This window comes from Aedes aegypti, chromosome 2 (assembly GCF_002204515.2).
Source record: "Aedes aegypti strain LVP_AGWG chromosome 2, AaegL5.0 Primary Assembly, whole genome shotgun sequence".
In the NCBI taxonomy this organism is placed as follows: Eukaryota; Metazoa; Arthropoda; class Insecta; order Diptera; family Culicidae; genus Aedes; species Aedes aegypti.
In genome coordinates this window covers 372951659-372971648 of record NC_035108.1, presented here as the reverse complement: position 1 = coordinate 372971648, position 19990 = coordinate 372951659, and the positions used below count along the sequence as shown (strand labels likewise).

The 19990-nt window shown below is 36.1% G+C and overlaps 1 protein-coding gene across 1 annotated transcript in view; it reads right to left on the bottom strand.

Annotated features, from left to right (window-relative positions):
- LOC5569440 (chaoptin) overlaps nucleotides 1-19990 on the bottom strand; it is a 156443-nt gene that overhangs the window by 54875 nt on the left and 81578 nt on the right. Inside the window, exon 3 of the mRNA XM_001658478.3 lies at nucleotides 4278-7497. Coding sequence (XP_001658528.3) covers nucleotides 4278-7497 — 3220 coding nt within the window. The remainder of the gene's footprint in view (nucleotides 1-4277; nucleotides 7498-19990) is intronic.

Below are 19990 nucleotides of genomic sequence, written 5' to 3'. Positions count from 1 at the left end.
TGGCTTCGAATAATTGCAATAATTTTTACATTTCACAATGGAATTGCCGCAGCGTTATTCCCAAAATTGATGGGTTGAAAGCATTAATTACAAATTTTAATGTAGATGTGTTTTGCTTGAATGAAACATGGTTAGGAACACCAAAATTTTTCCGTGTTCCTCAATTTAACTTAATAAGGAAAGATAGGGATTCATCATTTGGAGGAGTATTAATTGGTGTTCGTGAAAATATTGAATTCAAACATTTAGTTTTATCTTTTCAATCACAAATAGAATACGTTGCTGTATCTATTAGAAAAGAAAATGTGAGTTTTTTATTGTTTGTTTTTTATATTCCTCCAAATGCAAGTTTTTCGTTATCTCAAATAAAATGTATTTTGAATGAAATTCCTTCTCCATTTTATGTATTGGGCGATTTCAACGCACACAATTTTGCCTGGGTAGTGAAAAAACGGATGGTAGGGGTTCTCTTATTATGGATTTGATTGATGATTTGAATTTAAATATTCTTAATGATGGATAGATTACTAGGGTTGTTGTGCCTTCCAATAATCATTCATGTGTTGATTTATCCCTTTGTTCAAATAATTTATCAATGCAATCTGCTTGGAATATTATTGATGATCCAAATGGTAATGATCATTTGCCTATTTTAATTGAAATTCAAACATCTAAATACAATAATATATTAAATGAACCATGTGTTCCTGATCTCTGTAGAAATGTCAATTGGACCAAATTTTCTGACCTTATATCTGATTCATTGATAAATATAGTTAATTCTGATTCACCAATTGAAAACTATAATACTTTTTCAAAGTTATTGAATAACTGTTTACGGAATTCACAGAACAGGCAATTAGTGTCTGGTACTGTAAAGAAAAATCTTCCTTCCTTTTGGTGAGATGATGAGTGTTCCATTTCTTTAAAGAATAAATCAGATGCTTTCAAATTATTTCGCAGATCTGGTTCCAGAAATCATTATTTATTATATTGTAAAGCTGAAGCACAGTTTACAAGAATAACAAAATTTTAAAAGAGAAATTATTGGAAAAGTTTTGTTGAAAATCTTAACAGAGAGACTTCTTTATCGAAGTTATGGTCTGTGCTCGTAATTTAAAGAATTATAAATCGTCTCTTCCCAGTGTTTTGGAATATTCGAAAAAATGGATAGATGATTTTTCTTCAAAAATATGTCCTGATTTTGTACCTCCTCCAATACATTTCAAGGCAAATTCTCTTAATTATTTTCCAGAACTTTGCAATCCTTTTTCATTGGCTGAATTTAATATGACGTTATCAATTACCAAAAATACTGCTTCTGGAATTGATAATATGAAATTTATTGTATTAAATAATTTGTCAGATAAAGGAAACTACATTTACTTTCAATTTATAATTCTTTCTTATATCAGAACATTGTACCTCTTGAATGGCGTTCCATTAAAGTTATTAGTATAGTGAAGCCTGGTAGAGATCCTTAATTTGCAGATAGCAGAAGACCAATTAGTTTGCTGTCATGTTTTCGTAAACTGTTTGAACGAATGATTTTAAACCGCCTTGAATTATGGGCTGAAGATAACAAAATTTTTCCATCTTCTCAATTTGGTTTTAGAGGAAGTCGTGGTACCCGTGATTGTGTTTCATTTTTGGCTTCACAAATTAAACTTTCATTCAATAAAAAGCAGGATGTTGTTTCAACTTTCTTAGATGTTTCTGGAGCATATGATTCTGTTTTAATTGATTTATTGTTCAATAAAATGACCAATTTAAGTTTTTATGTAATTTGTTTTCTTTCAAAATTATGATTTTTTTTTCCATGATGGATGTTCCAAAACTATTAGTTATAGTTATTATGGCCTTCCACAAGGGTCTTGTTTAAGTCCTTTTTTGTACAATTTATTCACAAGTGACATTGCTTCCATTATTCCTCATGGTTGTTACTTACTACAATTTGCTGATGATAATGTGATTTCTATTAGTGGCAAAAATAGAGAGATCATTAGACATTTTATGCAATGTCCTTTAGATACTATTGATATGTGGGCACATGAAAATGGTTTTTATTTTTCTGTTCAAAAAACAAAATATATTGTTTTTACACGAAAATATTCTCCCACAAATATAAATTTATATCTAAATGGACTTGAAATTGAAGAAGTTGATATTTACAAATATCTTGGTATATGGTTTGATTCTAAATTGAATTGGAACACTCACATCAAATATATTCAAAAAGTTTGTGCAAAACGAACAAATTTTCTACGAACAATCACTGGTACTTGGTGGGGAGCAAATCCTTCTGATTTAATAACACTTTACAAAACTACTATTCGTTCAATTATGGAATATGGTTGTTTTACATTTGGTAGTGCTGCACAAACATATTTTGTCAAACTTGAAAAAATACAATTTCGTTGCTTGAGAATTTGTTTAAAACTTATGAGTTCAACTCATACTCAATCAATTGAAGTTTTGGTGTTATTCCACTTAAAATTCGTTTTCAAGAATTGAACTGTAAATTTATGATGAATTGTTTTTCTAACAATCATCCCATTATTAATATTTTAAGGTCTTTATTTGAAATTTATCCCACGAGCAAAATGTTAGACTCCTTTAATCATTGTTCTGTTGAAAATATTGTTTCAATTCCTTGGAAAGTATTTTATAATTCTAATATCAGCATTCATACTTATCAACCATTAATTGACTTGTCTCTATTTCATGAATTGCAACAAGTTCCAAAAAATTAACATTCTAATATTTCTAAATTTTTATTCGAGCGGAAATTTAATGGAATCACTCCTGCACAATTTTATTATACAGATGGTTCTTTGATTCATGATGATGCTGGCTTCGGTGTGTACAATTTATTTTCAGCTCACTTTTTTAAATTACAATCTCCCTCTTCTATTTTCATAGCAGAGCTGATTGCCTTATATTTTGCATGCATCTTGATCAAATATTGTACTCCAAATATATATATTGTTTGTTCTGACAGTTTGAGCTGTCTTCATGCATTGAATACAATCAATTTTAATTTTAAAACTCATCATATCATTTTTATGATTAAAAAAATACTATTTGATCTCAACTCTCAAGGATTCGTCATAAAATTCGTATGGGTCCTAGCTCATTGTAATATTTATGGAAATGAACAGGCTGATTCTTTAGCTAGATTAGGTGTGAATCGTGGCGTAATTTTAAATCGTGATATTTCGCCTTCTGAATATTATTCAAAATTTAAAAAAAATATCTCTTTCCAATTGGCAAAATTGTTGGAACTCTAGTGATAAAGGACGTTGGTGTCATTCGTTTTGTCCTAAAGTAAGTCACTTTCCATGGTTTAATAATATGTCAGCTAGTAGAAATTTAATTTGCTCATTTTCGAAGTTAATGTCAAATCATTACACTTGCAACAACCATTTGTATCGTATCAACATTGCAGATTCCAATTTGTGCGACTGTGGGAAATCCTATGAAGACATTGATCATATAGTATTTCATTGCGACAAATATATTTCTCCAAGAAACAAATTATTGAACAGCATAACTAATTTTGGTCTCTCAGTTTCTGTGTCTGTGCGTGACATACTAGGTGTAAAATGTTATCCAATTTTAAAAGTATTGTTCAATTTCTTGAATGAAACCTCATATTTTGTTTATACTTCGTTATTTCTTTTTTCTTTTCAATTTATTTTCAGATATCAATAAGGTTGTGCTTCGTTCCTCGACTGGTTTTTATTCGACTGAATTGATGCCCTTATTCCATACCTAATTGACGTCCCTTTCAAGACAATGGCTCTTTTATGGTTCGTTACCGTGTGAGCCTTTAGTTTTAAGTATGTTTTATAACGTTTTGTGAAAAGATAAAGAGGTTTTGTGCCTCTCTGAGAAAGATTTCCAAAAAGAAATCACTCAAAGGGGTTTTTCCCTCTTTCAAAATTGTTGATTAAAAATAAATAATAATAATAATAATTAGGTATACTGCTGTTTTACTTTTTATCTGTTGTGTCTACTGTCAATTTTCAAAAAACGGGACAATTTGACCATTTTCAATAAAACGGTAGGACAGCTCACTGGTGCTGTCCCGTTAAATACGGGACGTACGATCAGAAAATAGAAAATATCGACACCCACTAGTTTAAAGTTTAACGAGCATATGACTAAAATTTTATTGTAATCGGTGATGATCAATTACACGTTTGTATTTTTTGTGGACACTTGGTTTGGAAGGCCCCTTCAATAAATCATTTTATAAATAAAAAGTCACTCACCCGGATCATCTTCCGCATCTCGTCCTTCTGGATCGGGTTGACCTGCGTAGTCTCCCGAAGCCATCGCCTCAGCCAGTGCCCCAGCCACACCAGCCCGCAATCGCACTGCATCGGGTTGTTGCTGATGTCCAGTCCCCCGATGACGCTCCGAGTCCCCACGGCATCCCACGAGCTCGCGTTCGGATAGAAACTATCGGGCGCCAGCGCCGCCAGCATGTTATCCGACAGGTCGATGCTCAACCGGGGGATGTACTTGAGGGCGTAGAATATCCCCGGTGGAAGATCGTTCACCAGGGTGTTTCGTATCCGCAGCTTGAGGTCGTGGTTGCGCGCCAGGCCGACGAAGGCTTTGTGGTGGATCTGCACCAGACGGCGTCCGGTGATCTCCAGTAGGTTCAGCTTGGTGATTGTGTGCATTTTGGCCGTGAAGAGATTGTCGTCGATGTGATCTTCGTAGACTGTAACGTAGAGTTCCTGGAGACCACGAAGTTTTGAGATGAGCTCGGAGAAGTTGTGCTGGGAGTTAATGCGAAGTTTTTTGAGGTTGTGCAGCTTGATGAAGATGTCTGGGTTGGTGATTTTGATGTCTTCGATGTAGAGCTCTTCTAATCGTCGATTTTGGGTGAAATCATGGAACGATATTTTTCGGATTGGATTTCGCGAGATCTCCAGCACTCGAATGGAGGACGGAAGGTTTCGAAGTAAGTTGGTGATGTTGTTGATTTTATTGTCTTTGGCGTAGAATTCTCGGAGGTAGTAGAGCTCCTCTAGGGATTCGATTTCTTGGACGTGATTGTGGCTGATATCGATCGTTACTAGTTGGGGTAGTATGAGAGAAGGCAGGCGGTAGAGACCAGTGTGTTGGAGGTGTAGTTCGTGGAGTCGTGGCACATTGAGGAAAATTTCTTTGAAATTTATGGTAATGAATGGGTTCCAACTGAGGTCCAGAATGGTGAGGTTGTTGAGATTAGCAAATGAGTTATCCGGAATGAGTTTAATTTGATTGTAGGAGAGGTTGAGCTCAAGCAAGTATTGTGTGCTGGTAAACATGTACTCGTCGAGAAACTCTAGTAAATTGTTGCTAAACTGGATGGAGCGAAGTGTAAATCCAATATCGGCGAAAGCGGTTGCCTGCCAGGCAGCGAACAGGTTGTTAGATAGATCCAAAAATTCGATTCGTGTGTTGAGAAAGGCATCGCGAGGAACTGCCCGAAGCCGATTGTTATTCAGTTTCAGCAGACGGAGTTTTTTGAGCGGAGAAAATTGCTCAATTTGGAGCACTTCAATCTTGTTATGGCTCAAATCGAATTCCTGCAGGTTAACCAGACCAGCAAAACTGCGTCTTCTTAATGATGATATATTGTTGTGCGCTAGATTGAGAACTTCCAGTATTTGTAAATCGCCGAAGGCATGATTTTGGAGCGTGGTGAAATTGTTCCAATTGAGGTACAGTATCCGAAGGGAATAGGCCAGAGCACGGAAGACGAGGGGTTCCTGGAGCAAATTGTGGCTGGCGTCCAGCGAATAAACGTAGAGAAGTGAATTCACGTCGCCATCGAAATTATCGATCGCATTGTTGCTAATATTCAGCCTCATGGGGGTGGTGGCATTTGAAACGTGCTTGAACATTTTCAGCGAGAACGTACTCATCTCGTTGTACATCAGGTCCACACTGAGCAACGCCGGTAGGAAACTAAACGCAGTTTCGCTCACGTTTTGCATCCCGTTGAATGACAGGTCCACGTACGTCAAGTAGGGCAAGTCGAAAAAACAGCTTTTCTCGATGCTTTTTATTTTGTTCGAGGACAAATTTATGATTTGAATCAGTTCGAGATTGTCGAACGTGCCGGAGTGAAGAGTTTCAATCTGATTGAATGACAAATCAATTTCGACGAGATTTTTGTGAATGTCCGACCGGAACACCGTACGTGGCAGCACCGTAATTCGGTTGAATGCGAAATTCACGTATGTCAATTGGCTCAGAGTGGAAAGGGCATCGTCAGGAATCACCTTCAGGTTGTTATTGTCAAGCCCCAGCCACATTAACTCGGTTAGCACACTGAGCGCATCCATTGGATATTCCTCCCGGTAGATTCCGAACGATAGCTCTAGGATTTTCAACGTGCTGGACACATTATCAAACACATTAGGATGTACGTAATGAATATCGTTGAAGCTCAGACTAATCTCCTTTATCGTGTCCAGTCCATTGAAAATGCCGTAATTCAGACTAGTTATTTTATTGTTCCTAAGTAGCAGTGTCTGCAAATTGGCACCCCATCCGACAAAATCGTTCTCCGCAATTTCCGCTATTTTATTGTAGCCCATGTTCAAATAGGACAGCTCAGTACAATTAGCCAGCCCTTCCACAGGGATGGAGGTAAAATTATTGCCACTGAGTGACAGTACCTTCAGCGTCGCTGGCAGCTGATCGATCCCCGTCAGTTCATTCGATGTCAAGTACAGATACCGCAATTTGTTCAAACTGCCAATGGCCCTCGGGGAAGCTAACAGCCGGTTGCGCTCCAAGTCTAAATACTCCAGCGATTGCTCCAATGTGGCAAAAGCTTCATCATCCACCGATTCAATAAAATTGAATGCCAGCACCATGTGCACTACCCCCAGATCTCGGAAAGCGTCCCCCGGAATGCTGCGTATGAAGTTCTTATCGAAATTGATAGCCTTCACCCGTACCGTCCCATTGAACAGCCCTGAGGGCAGCTCTTCTATCAGATTTATGCTGAGGTCCAGCTTTTCGAATTTGATTCGAGACCCTGCCATGTCCACGCCAACTAGTTTCGCTATCAAATTGTCCTTCAGCGATAGGATCCGCAAATCGTGCAAATGCTCCAACACCGCGGCAGGAAACGCAGTCAGGATGTTTTTTGACAAATCAATCGTCACCAGCGATTTCGGAAAAATATTTGGACCTATGTGGGCTATCCGATTGGAGCTGATGTCCAACCAAACGAGTTTTTTCAGCTTGGCAAATGGTTTCTGCTGTTGTTGCGTGGGAGATGCTGGAAGGGGCGGGCCCAACGGTGAGTGTTTTGCGGTGATTATCGAGGACGAAGCCTGGAACGTGGGCACCGTGTGATTGGAACGCTTGTCCTCGTGCAAAAACAGCGACAGCTCCGAAATCGAATTACCGGAGATGTGCAAACTCCGCAGCGAGTCCGCCAGGCTGCCCCAGTTGCCGTCCAGGTGGTGGATGTTGTTTCTGAAAGCACAAACCAAGCAGAGAAAAAACGTGTCGGTTTAATTTGCAGCCGGTAGAAATTTCTAAAGCTAAATTAGTTTCTCCCTGGGGATTGCTCCTAAGCTGAACGAAATCTCTCGGTACTTAATTCGAATCCCCATCCACTCAAGTCTGAGTGGAGCAGAGGAAAAAATGGTATCTACTTCTATCGCACCATTGCCTAATCTCCACAGTTGGTCGTTTCCATAAAACGATATAGGAATGGAAAAGGTAGATCCTGCTGTAAAAAAATGATGATGAAAGACTTAGGCTATTCTATGGGTTTAAGTCAAGCTAAAAATGGAGCAGAATTGTGTCAAAAACGTTAGGCGACTATTTATCTCAATTCCGTTTTTCTGAGGAATTTAATGAAGATGAATCTTTGATGTGATCCAAAAGTACATTAGGATTAGACCACGCAAGTGCTTTTTCGTTCGACTTCAAATAACAACAAAAAATTCCCATGCAGCAGTGTTTCACACACTATTAATGTTCTTCATGGACTCGAAGGATTTTGAACCGCTTATTTCGAAACTCAACATTTCTTTAACGTACTATACTGCCTATAACTGCATACTTGTCACATTCGACATTTTTGAAAATTTCGAGATAATCAATCATCTTACTAAAATCTGTGAGGTTGTTCTAGAAAATTCGACAAAAGTACTAAGTTGTTCTGTCACATTGGTAATTGTAACCGCATAACAGTCACATTGAGATTATACATGATCCACGTAATGTAGTAGCAATGTAATTTCTATCAGAATAATTCTCTGACTATCCACCCGGTATGCGATATAAGCTGTACAGAATTTCAGCCTCAAATAAGCACTTTCGAGTTCTTGGTAATTTCAGAAATGTTGTATCCTTCCATACTGCCTTATCCATTTACACAATGCCTACTTTCGTCGAATGTTACAAATATGTAGTTATGCGCAGTACAGGTTTTGAACAAAAAATGGTTTAAATAAAAAAGATAACGCTAAGGTATGTTCACGTTGGCTGTCGTTCCGCATAAAAAAGCCGCTTGAAGAACAAAAATCAAAAAGACGTTAGTTAAAAAGCGATGCTAAAAATTTGCCTTGTATTACAATTTTTGCTGTTAAAAATTAAATGTAATTTTTAGAACTGTAGTTTTAGGCCATTTGAAGTTAAGTCAAATTCTTATTGGATTTTATCGGACCAACTGAATTTTATCGCATTGGATTATATTGGAACAACTGAAATTTCATAGTGTTCCCAACCACCAATTTTTGCATCATTGGAAAGCTGAGCAAGTTTTAAACAAAATATGAAAAAATCAGAGGTGTGTGTTGTTTTTGAAGTTATACTGTGGAACACGTTTTTTTCTCAAGCTCCAAAATATCACTATTTACTTAATAAAGGATTGGTGAATCCATTGCCGTTTTCAAAATTATCATAGCACGTCTAGTTTTTGAGGAACTTGATGTTGAAATCTCAATATTTGGCTTTTCAGCCAACTTGCATGTAAGTTTTCCAGATTGTATGGCAATTTATTTGCTTTATTTGCCACATTATTCAAACTTCGTGTGTATAACTATGCTTATCATTAAAGTTCATAATACTTTCGAAGCTTAAACATTATTTTTTGATATTTAGAAAAGTATTTCATATTGGCATATAAGAAAAACGAGAATGGAGAATGCAAGCATGTTGAAAAAAATCGATTTAATCTAAATTTAATCGTACAATTTCAACCAAATTATATCTGAAATCAAAGATTAAGTCATATTATGCATCAGGTATCAGGCATCAGAAGGCCGGCTCCAGAGGCACGTTCCCCAAATTTGTGCCATCGCCATATTTGAGCCTATTTCATCATCTACCCGAAGGGAGAGAAAAGGGAAGGGAAAGATGGGAGGAAATAGGAGTGGGGTCCCTTGAAGAGGGGAAATCGCATAAGCGAATTGAGAGCATGTAGCTCCATACCACAATGGGTTCGAACAGCGCCCTAAAAAGGACACTGCAAAACGCATGAGCGTGAAGAGAGCCTATAGCTCATTACCACAGCGGGTTAAGAATAACAGAATGTTCTGAAGATTCAGGTTTCTGAAATCAGTTTCACTTAATAAGTGTTAACCAAGTAATTGGAATCGCAATTACGCGAAGATTGGATAGTTACATATCAGGTGATAAGAAGTTCCATAATCGGAATCACAACTATCACACACAAATGTATCAACACACTGAATATTTGCCATGTGATAGTTGAGTCGGCAGTCAAGGTTGTTACCAAGAGACTGCAAATCTGCTTAGACAGATTTGTTAAATACTTAGCCACCTTTGGGACTAGCTTGACTATCTGACATATTCCTTTACAAATAGCCAGACGTCAACTCGTCCCGCGAACCATTTGCATTACCCAAGTAGCACTGGTAACAAATGCAATATTTTAGAAAAATAAAACAAATCACATTTCCGTTGCATTTCAGATAATTTGTAGCATATCTTATTGATGATTTTCAAACTTGGTTACTAAACTATTACATTGTAACTTACGCTTTGTTTACATTACATAGGTGTTGCATTTTTACTTGCATGTAACTTAACCTAGAGCTGTCAAAATGAATAAGTTACATTGAAATTGAATCTGTGGTTGCAAAGAAACAAATAACACGCTAGGTTACATACAGATTGCTAAGTCACATGTGTGTAACAGCATAAAGTTTGTTTACCATTTGTCATAGGGGAAGGGGTGAAAAAATGAACAGGATGGTAAAATGAACACCGAACTTGTTACGCATGAACAACAAATTTCAATGATTTTTATTACGCACGGATGATTTAGAGCATAATGTTTTTGTTGATACGGAGATCAATTGAAGTCAGAACCACGTTCAAAATTAAAACTGATGTAATTTTAGGCACGGGGATGTTGAGTTTTTTCAATGAGGCGAATATCGTAATGATATGATGTCGAAGCAGAAACCTTTAGAACTGTTTTTGAAGGGATTATAATCATTCATAGATGTTTTTTTTAGGACTGTGATAAAAAAAAATCAAAAATGTTTGTTTTGCTCGTGTGTTTTACCACCAACATAAAATGAATATTTCCATAATATTTTAATGACGATGAAAGTATGTGAAAATTTAGCTGTCTTAGTCTTAATTCGTGTCGCTGCGTTAATTAACTTCTCTATTTTTGATGTTGTGCGATAGAACTAGTTATAATGAATAAACAAATTAATAAATGAAGGACAATTTCTGCGAAGACATCGAGTTACATTTGTAATGTTCTATTTACTACTTTTGTGGGGAACGCCAATCTTTGAGCCGATGACACGGAATGACGAGAATTCGTTTAAGGGGGCAGGATCCGTCATCAACTCGATAATTTTCAAAAGCAGTTTTTTCGTTCAAAATCATGAATATATTCATGTGTTCACTGTATTTTATTCTCCAACCGAAACACAGTGAACACATTTTCGACGAGTAAATTTCAGTTTTGAACCGAAAAATGGCTGTTGAAGATTCGATGATTACGATGACGGATCCTTAAGGACATTATAAAGCGGAGCCAAATATGGCGTCTGATATGGCACCTTCCGCACCTCTTCCCACTTTCACCCCCTTTGCCACACAACTGGCTCGGGCGTTTTTCACCTAATTAAATTAGAAACACTAAATTCGTGCATTTTTATCACTATGCTAAAATATGTTTCTTCCAACTTATAGTTTTATTCTTTTCCCATCACTAGCCGTACATATTTTTATATGGCATTTTCACACTTTTTCACAAAAGATTCATCGATAAAAATATAATCACTTGAATCGTTTTTTTATTGATTTTCCATAACTCCAGTTAAATGCACTGTTTAAAGCTTAAAATCGCGAGGAAGTGCTTAAACATTTTCACATCCAATTTCACTCCTACAAAATGTAAACATTTACGAAAGCGACTGCTTGCTATGTGTTGTTACGTAGTATTGGTGGCTTTCTTGTAGCGACAGTTTGATTTTACAATTGTGTTAATGAGATGCTTTATCCCTCACAAACATTATCACTGTTTGGAAAAAGTGGTTGTTTAACAAATACTTATGCAGTAGTTTACGTGGCTTCCATTTATAATGTCCTTAAACGCTAAAGTGTTTGGGTCCTCTAGACAATTTGTAAGCAAACGTCAACATTCCACCGCAAAAGCGCTAGTGTTTGGAGGTGATGTTTACTTCAAAATCAACATCTCCAACTTAGTTCTAATACCCTCAGTCCACGAAATATTGTGACGCGTCGATCGTCGCAAGTTTCTCGTTAAACAGTCAATCCCGTAAATGATTGTGTTTTGTTAAGCTTAATTACTTTTAGACGACAGCAGTCAGTGGCTGTCTTCTTTGTTGAAATTTGTTCTGGGATTCCAACTCCCACAGGGTCCACTTATGCACTGTCATAGTTTGTATTACGTGCAATAAATATGTTAAATTTGTCCTTGAAAAACTTATCGAAGGACCAAAACTTCAATCAACTCGCGGGGGCAAAACCCCACCCCCCTATTTCATAACACCAAAACAGCTGTTGAATTCAAATTCTACCAAACGTAATGTCACGCTGAAGTAACGCGCAAATTAGAACCTTACAAATGTAAATTTTTCGCATCAGCATGTATATTATTGAACAATAACATCAGAACAAACGCCTGTAGGTATGCATTATATATGCATAATCGATGAAGAGAAATAACTCATGTTAGTTACACGGTCGTTTGCGGATACCCTTTAATGGGTAAAAAAATACTCATTTCAGAATAGCATCAATATCTGTCAGAAAGCGGGTAAATTCAGAAATGTAAAAAGGGTAAATAAATACCCATTACAGTAAAGCAACTGCAGTTTAGAAATGGGTGTTTAAAAACCCATTATTGGTGAAAAATAGTTTGGGATCATTTTATAGTAATTTAAAGCAGCTGGGCGACGCAGTCAACGATTGCAAACAAACGTAGTTAGCTTATTTTACTTTTTGTATACAATGTGTTCACTAATTAAGACATAAACACTTAAACACCTTTATACAGATAAACTAATCATAATCTTGAAACACGCATTATTTCCAGGTAGTCTCGTTTTTCCTGCCACTTTGCCTGCCGCTGACATGTTCTAGTACCAGCGACCATCGAAAGGGAGTAGCTGTTGGTACGGGAACAATGAACAATATATTAATATATTATTCAAGATTGTAAAACAATGAATTGTAATATTAAAAACTATCATCTTCAATAAAATATTAATTTTATTTCATAAGGTTAATTTGAGGTTATAATTATTTACATCTTTTTCTTACAAAAAGAGTAATTTTTTACCCTTTTTGTGCCGCGAGCGAGATTTACAAAAAGGGTAAAAAATACCCATCCATTGACAGAAACCGCTTTTACCCTTTAAAGAGTAAACCGTGTTTACTCTTTAAATGTGGAGAGGCACTTCTAGCGGAAATGGGTGAATTTTTACCCATTAAAGGGTATTCGCAAACGACCGTGTAGGCCCTATTGAAGTGACAGCACAGAAATGCACTAGGGGCTACCATTAACAACGCGGTTACTTTTTCCAAATTTTAGACCCACCTTCCCCCTAGTAGTCATTTGTCCATACACAAAATTTACAATTTGTATGGACCGTGGTCATTGGGCAGAATCTCTCCCCTCCCCCAATAAATGACTACGTGGTTAATAACCATAAGCACGCATTTTTAATTGATTTATTAACCCTAGAAATACTCAAATGGATGGATGTTGTTTCTACTATTTGATAGAGAACATAATTAGAGAGATTATAATAAAAAAGCATGTTTTTCACATCTAAATCGCTACTTTCCTTATCATGGGCATTTTATCCTCAGTCCCTTATATTGGCACAAATTGATCAATTTCTAAATTCAATTCGTTGTTTCATCTTAGGACGCAAGATTGCATTACTTCCTAGCGTCTTGTAGTGAAAAATTGTTAACAAACCCGCATCTTGTCACCTTTATTCACAGAAGAGAGGATCGATGAAAAGAAATCGATCATGCGACTTGCGCCCTTATTATAGCACACGCTTGAATTTACTTTCTTTCGAGCTTTTTGAGCCATTTGAGCAGCGTTGCCAACCTTCCAGATTTGTCTGGAATATTCCAGATTTTTGAGGCCCCATTTTACAAAAATCTGGAAGATCCAGATAAAATGTGTAAGGGATTTGTAAAGTTTTGTAAATAATTTGTAAGGTTCTCCATGTACGATATAGGAGATCCAGACTTTTCCAGACAAATTTTTAAAATCTTCCAGATTTTTGAAAAATTGGCTTGGCATCCCTGCATTTGAGCACGTCACAAACCGTGTGCTTTCTTGGACGGAGCATTTAATTTTCATACTTTTGTAATGTTCCAGTCAATTGGCATAGGGGATTTTTGTACAATTTTTGATGATTTATCGCAAATCCATCGTTTTTCCCATTAAAAATAAGACGATATCGTTTAGGTGTTCATTTTAATACCCCTTCCCCTATTGACAGCAGTGTAATTTACTGGCAGTTTCAGTATAGTTACACATCAGTTTCAAAATAACATAAGATTTCTGGGTAACTAATGTGTAACAAAAGAGTACCGTAAATTCGGGTGAAATTGATCAGTAGGGTGAAATTGATCACTGTGTCATACGATTTTATTTCCCTCAATTAGAGCACAGAAACCATTGCACCCTATGTAAATGAACGTTGTTTGTCTTAACTATTGTCAAATTGCTTGTTGTGAAGCTTTTTGTGTTAAGGAATGTTTATTTCTATTATTATAATAGGAAATTCCATCATCGTGTTTTGTGTGGTATTGGCAGACATCAATAAACTTATAGTTTTAACAAGGATTTGGGCATGGTGTCAACCTGAAAATTTGTAAGGATGCTTGAAATATATCCCCAAAACGAATTTTATCATCAAAATTCGTACCAATTTGTTCATTTTGTTGTAATAATTGAATTTTTGTATAGATATCATCAAATTCCTTCGGAAATTGCCTACATTTAGGCGTTTTATGCGGCATTGCTGAAAATTAATTGATAATTATTCACATAAATTTTGCATTGTTAAGAATTTGGCAAGCATATTTGGATTCAGAAGGCAGTTATTCAGCATGACCAAGCTGAGGGTCATGGGTTCGAATCCCACCGGTCGAGGATCTTTTCGGGTTGGAAATTTTCTCGACTTCCCAGGGCATAGAGTATTTTCGTACCTGCCACACGATATACACATGCAAAAATGTTCATTGGCATAGTAAGCTCTCAGTTAATAACTGTGGAAGTGCTCATAAGAACACTAAGCTGAAAAGCAGGCTCTGTCCCAGTGGGGACGTAACGCCAGAAAGAAGAAGAAGAAGGCTCAAATTAAATAAGTAATGTTGTTTTCAAAACTAACAACAATTGTTTTAACAGGTGATCAATTTCACCCCGAAATGGAATTCCTTGATTTTTTATTTTGGAGACGATTTTCAGCACTAAAATTACAACTGTATGAAAATTTGAGAGTATAAACCAATGAAGCTCACCATCGTACTTGTTTTCCTGCATTAGGTTGTTTGGAATTGGCAACATCATAGAAAGCAGACATGGAAAACAGTGAAAAGTGATCAATTTCACCCGAAATTACGGTAACTTGCTGACAGTGGTCAACACTACATGTCAAACATTTTTATACGTATTGTAAATTTTGATATAAGAACTTTACTATTTTATGACTAGTTATTGTTTTCATAGATATTTATCCAGTGATTAACTAAAATTGTAGAATTTACAACTTGCAGCCTCTCTAACAGCTTTTTAATATTTTTCATCATTTTGGATTGGCTGTCCTCAAACAGTTATTCGGAAGTGTTTCTGCAGCAAGATGAAATTAAATGGCGATTTATGATAGGCATCCCAGAAAATCCAACTGCGGGACACGAAACAACGTGATTTTGGAATCACAATCTTCACAAATATTTAACTTAAAATAAAAAAAACACTGCTGATTTGAGTAACAGTGTCAATATCCATTTTTTTGTGTCAGTTCTAATGGAATAATATCTCAACAATCCAGGTATCATGTGTTATTCAATATAAAATTACTATCTATTTTATGAGCGCGTTAATTTTGAGCAAGTAAAATGATTGATTTCACCACAAATTCAAATCGGCTAGTTAAATCTATTATGTACTTGTGCATAATTACGCTTTCGAAAATCATACGTATTACTTTTATTGACATTCAATTCTAAAATGGTTGTTCGGTTCCAAAACTGTCAGAAAGTAACAAGAACTTCAACGCCGTTTCATTTATTTTGTCGCAGGAAAACCCATGCGTAATCAACAAATTACATAGCAGTCGCTTGTAAACTTCTTATGTAACGAACAAACAAGTTACATAAGGCTCGACTTTTTGCGCTTTTTCGGTTACATAGCAGTATTTTTTCATGTTTCAAATGTATCATATTGTAACTATTGAATATGTTAAGTAGCCGTTGCTGTAAGCTACTTGTAACAATATGTGCTGCTTGGGTAGTCTACAAAGATTAATCGTTGCTGATATTTTATGCTGAAGATTGGTCTGACTAAGCTATCCTAACCGTAGCCACTACCCAAACTAGGCAGGATTAAGCTTTTCGCAATCTCAGAACGAAAAAGGCCAGCAGCAAAAAAACCAGATCGGTATCTCTTAAAAGTCGCCAAAGGCGAAAAGCATAGACTACACTGTGTAATACGCATAATGCGAAACCATAGAGGTGAAAATTTTAAATTAAATTACAACGTATTAATAATCCCACCCTTATTTAGCCTCAGGCTTGAGACTGAAGCAGGGCAGCCGATTATCTCGAAGAAACACAAGGTCACCTGCACCATTGCTCCGGGTAGCACAGGAAGGGCATAATACTGTAGAGGGCGCCCTGGTACTCCACAGGCTCCGTTTGCGGTTAGGTTTATTTAGACCCCCCTAACCATTCATTCTTAGGCACGGTAAGCTTAAAGCCGCATGAAATAAGGGTCACCTGTTAGGTGGACTTTTACCACCGGAACAGGCAGTCCGTAGTGTTAATTCTTAGCCAATTGAAACAACCGCTACCGACACTACACGGCTATCTAGGCTGATCGGGAAAAAGAAGTTAACATTGATGATTAACTCCTGACGTGCCTAAACAGCCCCCAAAACGAAGAACTTTGTATGGAGAATGCAAGCATGTTGAAAAAAATCGATTTAATCTAAATCGAGAGGGATTCGCGATAAGGGCCTATCTGACAAATCAATAACAATGAGAAAATAACCAATGAAATTTTCATGTGCAATTTTTAATCCCAATTGGAGAAAATATACTCAAACTTTAACCTTTCCACTTTAATACACATTTCACAAACCTAGTTTTAAAATCCTCATCAATACCACGCACATCTCCTACAATTTCCCTAGCTATTTCGTACTAAAAAAATATTATAAGGTTTCGCCTTAAACGCACTCAAGGATGCCAGTATCGCCCAATGTTATGAGCCTGTAATCGATATTATTTTCAGTGTCGCCTATTACTTTTGCGCCGTGTTTACATTCTGGTTTCAATTAAGCCCGCCATGTACGCCTTGTTTATTTTTTGTTTGCAGTGTCGCCATTTACTCTCGCCGTGTTTTCATTTCGATTTCAAATGCGCCCATCACTTTGATAAACAAAAACACAGGCGTAATCAATAAAGTGTGTGGTTTGGCATGAGGTGAAGTTTCGTCTTCTACAAATTTGCGTTTTTTGAATAGTTAAATTATCGATAGGGGAAAAGTTCAAGTGCGGTTAATAGACAATCGAGCTACAATTCCAACGCTATATTTTCTTAAATTGTGTACATTTTGTCAGTTTCGCCTGATTCGCGAATCTTTCTAGAAATTTAATCGTGCAATTTCAACCAAATTATATCTGAAATCAAAGATTAAGTCCTACTATGCATGCTTGATGGATTAGACCACTGGAGAGTTTGATAAATCATACCTTAAATTTCATGTATACATCAATAATACCAGTGATATATACAACTTTGGCGACCTGTAGCTAAAAATTGCGACGTGCAGGAAAGTTACTGAGAACGGCCTGAGATTCAGTGATCCCAAATCTACTAGAGACACATAATTTGATTCTTGAGACACGCAAAAACTACGATGGCTTACATTTCATACCCCCCTTGGTATGAAAATTTAGTTTTCTCTTGTAATAGTAGTTTCTGCGCTCGTCTACACACACGGTACATGTCACCAACACTACTTGAAAATTACTGGTGGAAAATTTAAACAAAGATCAGCTGTTCCCAGCAAAATCAAATGTCAGTATTTTCAACCAGCAAATTTGCACATGTGTTCGTGACACCGCTCGGCGAGAGCTCAATGATCACTCATTTGGGTATCGGGCACACATACTTTGTCTAGATACTTCAAAGGGGTCACACGCAAATCATGTCTGCTCCAAGAGGTGGTGGAGGTCAAATATTTTATGCTTTCTAAAACCATGTTATTGTGAAGGGGTTGTTGAAGAAATTTCTGAGTTACGGCAGTTTGTGTGGGCCAAAAATTGTCAAAAATCGAGGGGTCCCCAAAAACTACGTTAATCATAACTACTGAGGAGTCCATCAATTTGACCAACCGAATTTAGTTCCTTTACTTACTCGACATTTGGTCGAATGACATTTGGTCGAAAAGGTTTAGTTGCAACAGAAAGCATATGATATTTGGTCGAACCGACATTTCGTGGAACGGATAGTGGGCGAATCTATGGAAACAAAGTTTTGCGAGAGAAGCATTTTGCCGCTAATACAAGAGTGATTGAATAATTGAAAAAGTATCAGGCATTTTACCAAAAATCTATATGCGTTTAGCAAAACTTTCTTATTCAATTTGATGGACGCTCTCCCATCATATTTATCAACCGCTTGCGTTTTTGACGTATCATATATTTTGCTCCAAATTACACTGTTTCGTAAAATTCAAGGCAAGTTTTTTTTGGGCGTGATTAAACCGAAAAACTACTGTGTATGAATTTCTTCAGAAACTCACCCTCTGTTCTCTGTTCTTTGTGACTCTTCCAGGGATATCATCAAGAATTTCACCAAAGTCGGAAAAATATAGCAATTTATGAAAAATTTGAGTGAAGTTCTGACCGGTGCTAAGGACCCATTTCGCGCCAAATCTTATTCAGAGCTGGCAGCACCCTCTCCTACACCCATAATAATTCATCGAGCTGTTAAGGTGAAGATAAATCGAAGCCAAAGCTCAAATTTTCAAGAGCACGGATCTGGAGAACCAAAAATCCATTTAAGCTGAAAACTTAATCGATTGGTCACTAGCTGGTGGTTAAAATTAAAGAAATATAATAATATTGAATATGTTTTTTTTTTTCTAAAAAAAATAAGACAAGAAAAAGTTTTCGCTTGAAAAAATTGTTTCCTCGTAATGTTTGAACGTTTGGTAGTAAACATTTCTTGAGAACGAATTTCATCGAAAAAAAAATGGATTTTTTTTTCAAATCGACTAGAAATTTTGAAAATCATGTATTTTTCAGTGTAGGCCACATATGAGACATTTTTTATACGAAATTTTCAATAACTTAAAGTGAAATGATTGTGATTAGACTAAATTGACTCGCTAAATTAGGTTCATTGAATTCTGAGATAATTGTAGCTTACACTTGTTTAGTTTTGTTTGTAAATAACATGTTATCAAAAATCATTTGGGACAAGAAAAAAAAATTGTACGAAAAACTTGTATTTCTCAAATGTGCCCATCTCGCGGTTGTTAGTGAGACAAAATTTCATTGAAATACAAAATTTTCCATTTATATCGGCTTTAATTTTTCACTTACAAATTACTTACACCTGTTAAATCTAGATTATATATTCCTAGTGTAATTTTATCAGATTACAATAGATATAGGAATAAATAAAAATTTTAAACATGTTTTTTAAGACAGTAAGAGATGTACAAATTTTAATAAAAACCTTTACCATAGTTTCTTTTTGAAATTAAGGACCGTTCATTTTATAAAGTGGACACTTTGTTTATGCTATATCTTTTTTATTTATCGATAAAATCGTAATCGGTTTTCTGTGTATCGTTGACCTATTATTCTAAAATGCTATGAAAATATAAAATCTTTGAAAATGCTTTTGGTTGAAGAGCTCAATAGTTTTGCCAAAAACTCTTTAAAAAAGCGTCCTTATTTTTATAAACAAATTGTATGTTTGTATCCTTTACTATTCTACTAAAGGTAAAGCTTTAAAAATATCAATTATATTCCACCATTCTATGACTTTAGGTAACTTTAGTGATTTACCCATTTATGGCCAAATTTGCTGATACACCATCCTTTCACTCCCAGCAAAAGAGAAAAGTAAAAAGCGTGTTCCAAACTAGTTTGGATTACTAAAGAAACTATATTAGTATAAACGAAAGCTAAATCGTGAGATTAAACTACAGTCTTAAGTATAAATTTTACTGTTTATGGTA